This window comes from Acomys russatus, chromosome 7 (assembly GCF_903995435.1).
Source record: "Acomys russatus chromosome 7, mAcoRus1.1, whole genome shotgun sequence".
NCBI lineage: Eukaryota > Metazoa > Chordata > Mammalia > Rodentia > Muridae > Acomys > Acomys russatus.
This window is the reverse complement of record NC_067143.1, coordinates 3838879-3846243: the sequence shown is the minus strand read 5'-3', so window position 1 is coordinate 3846243 and position 7365 is coordinate 3838879. Positions and strand designations below refer to the sequence as shown.

General features: G+C 51.8%; 1 protein-coding gene across 1 annotated transcript; it reads right to left on the bottom strand.

Annotated features, from left to right (window-relative positions):
• Positions 1 to 467: 467 nt before the first annotated feature.
• Positions 468 to 7095, bottom strand: Klk8 (kallikrein related peptidase 8). The gene is given in 7 exon segments (XM_051148437.1): positions 468 to 670; positions 673 to 684; positions 2043 to 2176; positions 5386 to 5648; positions 5891 to 6050; positions 6527 to 6604; positions 7015 to 7095. Coding segments are annotated over 6 exon segments (783 nt in total). The 5' UTR covers positions 6597 to 6604; positions 7015 to 7095; the 3' UTR covers positions 468 to 526.
• Between the last annotated feature and the right edge of the window lie 270 nt (positions 7096 to 7365).

Below are 7365 nucleotides of genomic sequence, written 5' to 3'. Positions count from 1 at the left end.
TGGGACTGGGCAGATAATAACCCTCTCAGCTATCTTGATCACTTCCCAGCCCCCATCCCTGGCCATCCGCTTTAATCATTCCTATCTGGGCTTCTTCCTTCCATCCACGCTGATCTGGCCGTGTGCTTTTCATCTAACCCATTGGGGCCTCTTCTTCCTTCTTCCTCCTCCTGTTCCTGTCTCTTCTCTCTCTCTCTCTCTCTGCCTCGTGGCCCCCCACCCCAACCCCAGGCCTGTGAACCTCAAACTCCACATTTCTTTCTTCTGTCAAACCCCAAGCTTCAGCATCTTTTACTAGCCAATCAACTTTGAATAGGTACCCAACAAGGACAGTTGTACGTGAGAATGTTCTCTTCTGGGCAGCAACCAGACCTTGGGGCCCCAGTAATTAACACCAGAATACACAGCACTAGACCAACCCCCCAACAGGAGGGTGTAGTCCTTTCCCCTCCTCCCTAAACACAGGCCAAAACACAGTCAAAGAGTCAGCCAAAGGTGGTCTTTATTGACACCCCTACCACCAGCATCAGTTCCTGCTGTCCATGGTCTTCCTGATCCAGTCGATGTAACGGCAGATTTTGGCGTAGACACCGGGTTTCTCAGGCTTTCCACAGGGGTCTGAGCCCCATGATGTGATGCCCTGGAGCACTCTGTTGCACACTAGAGGACCCTCCCTGAGTCACCCTGAATAGGGGCAGAGTTGTGTTTGCCCTCAAATGCCCATATTTCTCTCCTTTCTGTACCCGGCATTTAAAACTTTGCATTACATTTTATTATCTGGTGTGGTGGAGACCGGCAGTCAGCATTCAGGAGTTGTTGGTTCTCTCCTTCTATGAGGAGGGTCCTGGGGACCAAACTCAGCTTGTAGGGCCTGAGTATCAAGTGCTTTTGCCTGCTGAACCACCTTGCATTGAACCCCTCAGCACTCAATTGTTGAGATGCAAGCTCCTGTAGCCCAGGTGCCTCAAAGTCTGTGCAGCAGAAACTGACCTTGTATTGGGATGACAGGCATGCACCACCACACCCAGTTTCTGCAGTGCTGGGGGTGGAACCCAGGGTTTTGTGTGTGGTAGGCGAGCACTCTACCAACTGAGCCACATCTCCTGGTTCCTATAACCAATCCGTCCACATGGTGGAATGGTTGGTTTCTTATAGGGAATGGGACTAATACTTGGTGGCCCAGAGGGAGAAAGTGGAGTTTCCAATGCAGAGAAGAGTTCTAAGGATGATGGTTAAATTTCTGACCAGTGAGGAAAAAGAGCCAAGCATCCAAAGTATAATTCATAGAGGGGACACCAGGCTTTTCAAGAGGGGACTCAGCTGAAGACTCCAGTTGGGGAGTGCAGAAGAAATAATAGGATCCTTATAGGGACGGGTGGGAAGATATCTCACTCAAGCACAGAACCAATCCCTAAGGGACATAGTGGGCATCTTTGTGGAACAGTGGAAGGCTGGCCCGTCAGCGATGGGGATGACAATAACGTCCTTGGCCAATGAAGAAGAAAGATGTGCCTTTGGGGTCTAATCATTAGTGATGGGGTTGGAGCTTCCATGAAAAATCAAAGCCAGGGGAAGTCCTAAGGACACAGATGTACTGCAGTTGGCAGGAAAGAGAGTATTATGTCTGTGGGAAAAAAAAATCCCATGAGGGCAGGATGGGAGGTCACTGAGAAGGCAATGTTGGTCCCCAAGGATGCAATGACAGAAGAAAGCATCCTCTGGGAACCCAGTGGCAGAAACCACAACCAGCTCCAAGAGCCACCACTGGGAGTAAAACATTGCCTAATGCTTAGCTTCAGATTGTCCTCCATACCCTCTGTCACCTTACCAATGAGTCTATGACTCTGTAGACATAGACTAGCAAGGAAAGAATGGTGACCAGCCAGGTTCCTGAGCACCCCCAAACTCACCGTGTGACCTTCTGGGAGTAGTTAGCTTTACTCTGAACTCTGCCAGGATGGCACAACGTCTCTATGTACTAAATCTTCTGGGTCACCGTCATCCACACCAAATTGTGAGGGGGGACTGTGGAGGTCACTCACCTGGCAGGTGTCAGCCCCGTTGCTGTTGCCGGCACAGATCATCCCCTCATTGACCTTCCCTGGGTAGGCTCGCTCGCACTTGTTCTGGGAAAAGATTTTCACTTCTGCACAGTTGAGGGTGTCTGGAAAGTTCTCTGAGGAAACAAAAGCAGGAGGAGACAGGAAGCTTTTCTGTTCGTCCCACCTGTAACCGGACTTTTCGTCTGTTAGTTGCCTGGACATCTCACAGGGGCCATGGCTAGACAGGAGCCCTCAAGTCTTACCTTTTGTTTCTTGCCTTTAATCAACTTTAAGTCTAGAGGTAGGTGATAAAGGGGATTTTGGAAGACCTCTCTGTGATATGCTCTTGCCCTCTTCGCAGTGTTCTTGTCACTTAATTTCATCTATGTTCTCCTTTTCCCAAATATAAGCTCCTAGAAGCCCTTTCTGACCACTCTAATTAAAGTACCTCTGTCTGTCCACACCTGTGGTAGTGGTGGAGGGGGGAGAGAAACAGAGAGACAGAGACAGAGAGACAGAGAGACAGAGACAGAGAGAGATACAGAGAGACAGAAAGACAGAGACAGATACAGAGACAGAGAGACAGAGACAGAGAGATACAGAGACAGAGAGACAGAGACAGAGGGAGAGAGAGAGAGAGAGAGAGAGAGAGAGAGAGGAGAGAGAGAGAGAGAGAGAGAGAGAGAGAGAGAGAGAGAGAGAGAGAGAGAGACTTTGTTTCTTTTGAGATGGTTTCCTGTAGCCAAGGTTGCTTTCCAGCCCTCTGTGGAGCTGAGTGAACTTGAACTCCTGCTCCTCCTCCTCCTCCACCACCCAAGTGCTGGGATGACGTCTGTACAAGTCACGTTATACTTTTTATGTTGAGACATGACTCTCATTAAGCTGCTTAGACTGACCTTGACCTTGAGCTCCTCCTGCCTCAGCCTCCTGAGTACCTAGGATGACAGTCTGTGCTAGCTACTGGCATTTCATATCCCTTCACCCTTCAGAACTTTCCACTTGCCTCTACCTGATACTTTGTTACAGGTAGACTTCGCATTTGCTTATGATTTCATAGTGTTGAGCTCAGTATCTTGGGCATCCTGAGTGTTTGATACATATTAATGGCTGACTGTGGGTGTGGCTCAGAGGTAGAGCCCCTGCATAGACTCCCCAGAGAGGGCCTAGGGGTGTGGCTCAGTGGTAGAGCATCTGCCTGAAGAATGCAAGGCCCTCAGCTCAACCTATAATACCGACAAAACGGTAATGACTGGAATTACAGCTGCCTTTGCTATTAATTCCCTTTAAGGAGAAAACAGGAAAATGACCCAGAATCTGTCTGCTTATAGTCTAACGTGATTTTCACAAAAACTCTTTGAAGAGGTCAGGGAACACTCGTTCATTTTATCACTTACTCATCCATGCAGGAAAATTTACAAGGCATTTCCAGAGCCCTAAGCACCAAGAACACATCATCAAAAGAACAGATGGGGCTGGGGTGGTGGTGGTGGTGATGGAGCCCTTTAACCCCCACACTTGGGAGGCAGAGGCAGATGAATCTTTAGAAGTTCAAGGCCAGGCTTGTCTACATAGTTCCGGGACAGCCAGGGCTACATAATGAAAAGACCCTGACTCAAAACAAAAATCAGCTCAGGGTCTGCAGAGATGCTCAACAGTTAAGAGCACCCAGGTTATGTTCCCAGCACTTACATGGTGATTTAAAAGCCTCTGTAACACCAGTTCCAGGACTTCTCCTGGCCCCTGCAGGCACTGTGTGCATGGGGTACACAGACATGTACGCACGCAAGACCTCATACACATTGAAAGAAAAATAAATAAATCTAAAAAAAATAATAAAACAGACAAGTCCCAGAAAGATAGACTGACTTTGATCGTGGTGGAAGGCGAGAACTAACTTCCACAGGTTGTTACCAACCTCCACTTGTGCACTGCGAGACACACAAGTTCACACACACACAATAAACAAAATATAGTAAAACTGAAGGAAACAGAAAGCTTGTGAAGCTTATTGCCAATTGGATGTCAACTCCCTAGACATGACTGGGGAAAGTGAGGCTGGGGCATGGGACATGGCTCCCCAGGGCTGATGGGAAGATCCACCCGATTCCTCAGCAGTGTGTTTCCAAGCCACACCGGCTCAGTAAAAGTCAGACATGTAGGGACCTGATTGCTGGCGTGGCCAATTCCTGGAGGGCCCCATTGTTTTCTTTGAGCTGAGTCCCACTTGTTCCCACTGTGAAGGTCTAAGCTGAGGAACATTTGAGATGTGCCAAAAATCCCGAAGAGACTCATGTCTGGCTCGTGAGTAGGAAGGGAGTTTGGACGCCCTCGGATCCTGCAGGCTGGGCAATGGTGGAGGGTCTGGAGCCTTAGGGCATGGGTAAGAAGGGCAGGCTCCGGCTGGAGGTTGTGCCCAGGTCTGCTAGGAAGTTTACATAGAGCTCTACACAAAGGAAGTACATACAAGATCAAGGAAAGGGGTTGTTTTCTTCTTCTTTGGATCCTGCTTGCTTAAACTCACCCATTCAGCTAGGCTGTCTGGCCAGGGAATCCAGGATCCCAACCTCTGTATCTATCTAGCTCCCCAGAGCTGTGGTCACAAATGTGCACCATGGGCTGCTGAGATGGCTCAGCAGGTGAAGGTGCTGGCTGCCAAATGTCACAACCTGAGCTCCACCCCCTCCACTGCCCCCATCCCCACCCCCATTTTCACCCCCACCCCATCCCCTCATTCTCCCATTCCCCCATCCCCCTCTCCCCTCACCCCTGGGGATCTACAGGATGGAAGGAAACAACTGATTCCTACAGATGGTCCTCTGACCTTGGCATGCATGCTGAGGCATGTTTCTGTGCACATCACACACACACACACACACACACACACACACACACCAATATAAGTAAAACAACAAACAAACAGTGGTTCTCCTTCAACACATGTATGTGCTGAGACAGGGTCTCTCACTGAACCTGGATCTCACCCCTTAGGCTATGCTGGTTGACTGAACCCTGGGACCCACCTATTTCCACTTCCCAGGTTGGAGGTTCCTGGTGCATGCTACCCCACCTGGCTATGCTCAGGTGCTGGGGCTCTCAGCTCAAGGTCCTCACACTTGCTAAGCAAACAACTTACTTACAGCACCCTCTCCCTCAAGCACTTCCTCCTCTTCCCCATAAAGCTTAATTTTTGTGGTCACTTTCCTCTTTCATTCTCTTCTCTTCGGGTGTGTGTACGTCAGTGTATGTTGGGAGTGTGATCTGCAACGGATTGGAGTCCACGGGGGGGGGGAGGGGGGGCTGACTGCCTTCAATTCACCCTCTTAGTAGGAGCCCAGCACTTTACCTCGAGGGCTGGTGACGGTGCCCCAGCCTGATATGGTGCACTTCTGGCCGACTTTGGTACACTGATTGGGCAGTCTGATGGGCTTCACTTTGTCGCTGAGGTTTGCTGCGTTCTGCATTCGAATGAGCATTATATCGTGACTGTGGTCCTCTGGGTTGCTACTGTTGAAGCAAGGATGCTGGATAGACTGAGCCACCTGCATCTCCTGTTCCGGTGCATCTCGTCTCTGCAGGCTGTGATCGCCCAGGCGCACCGTGTACTTCCTGCACAAGGGGTGTGTGTGTGTGTGTGTAGGTTGGAACCCAGGCAGGAGTCGGAGGTCCCTGAGAGTTCTCTCCAACCCTTCTCCCTCAGAACCCAATCAGTTGCCACCAAGCCCAGGAGTCCAGGCCTGAGCCTGTCTGTTTCCCAATCCCTCCTCCCACAGATGCAGGGCTCAGAGCCCTTACTGTCTTTCCTCCCGTTCCCCACCCCCCACCCCATCTGCGCCCAGCCCTCCACTCACTCTTTTTTGCAGTGGGCGGCAGTAAGGACCCATTTGTCTCCTATCAGGACACCCCCGCAGACTAGTTGCTCGCCCTGGAACAAGGCTGTCTGCCACGGCTGGGAGTGGGGTTTACACTCCTGACCCTCCAGGACCTTGGAACCCTGAGCTCTGGTGAGTCCTGCATCGGGAAGGAGAAGGGTGGTTTGCTATCCTCGGTGGCAGAGCCCCAGCCAGGAAAGCCACCGTGGGTTCAAACGGACACGCAGGGCAGTTCCTCTGCCTGCCCTCTCTTATGACTTCAACAGATGAGGGGTCCCAGCATCCATTGGAACATGGCCATAGGGTCACACACCTAAGCTCATTGAAACCTGGGAATAATCAACACTAGGCACAGCCCCACCATACGTCCACACACATCTAGATGGGTTCGAATACACCTCCATACTCAAATTCTGTCCCTTGTCTGATAGGCAGCAAGAACTCCTTCTGCAGCCATGCACCCATGGGAAACAACCCACTTCCCCCACCACTCTACCCACTCCCAAGAAATCTCCCCAGTGCCCAAGACCACCACGGGAGCTCACTCAGAGTCCTCCTGAAGGCTCCCCACCCACCCTACTGAAGGCCCTGGGTGGTGGCACCTATCCCCCTCACCTGCCCATGCTCCCATTAGCAGAAACAGAAGGATCCACGTCTGAGTTGCACAGGGTGGGGGGCGTCCCATGGTGGCCTCTGAGAAAGAAGGTGGAATAATTGAGAGGAGGTCTGAAGGAGAGCACCTGAGACCTTGTAGTTTGGGGAACTAGGAGGAGAAGGAGGTGTTTCTGGAGCTGTCTTGAGTCTTGCTAGAGGATGGAGTTGGGGTCTAAGGAAGCTGGTGCAGAGCTTTAGCTTCCAGAATTTTGGAGTGGGAGACAGCTTGCTAGTGGGGATACCCACATTCTAAAGGAAGGAGCTCGGGCCCACTCGTGGGATTGGAGAGAAAGACTTGAGGTTGTGACTCCAACGTCCTGGGGAGAAAGGAGCTAGGAGACCCACTTGAAGATCCTGAGGGAAAGGATGTGAGCCTGGGGATCCAGGGTTCAGGGGAGTAGGAGGTCCCTAAGCCTGAGGTTCCTGCCTGGGAACCTCTGCTGCCCTACCTTCCAGAATGCAGGGGGCGGGGTCACTCGGACTCGGTGGCAGAGGCCCCGGGACTTCCCTTCGGTGTGTCGGGTACACGATTTTGCAGCCTTTTAACTAGGAAGCCCCGCCCACGGTTCCGCCTTCTGCCCGCACCTCGCCGCGGTGCAGCTGAACCCGCAAACGCTCGAGGAGGGGCGGGAGCTGGAGTGACTTTGGGAGGAGGGTAGGACTAGAGGGGCAATGCACCGACCCTCGGGCTAGAACGGGGGGTGGGGTGGGGGCCAGGGATGGGGTGGGGTGGGGCAGACGGATCTCAGGGAGGCAGCTGCAATCTGGGCCGCAGGGTCTTAGAGAGTATATCTTGGTCT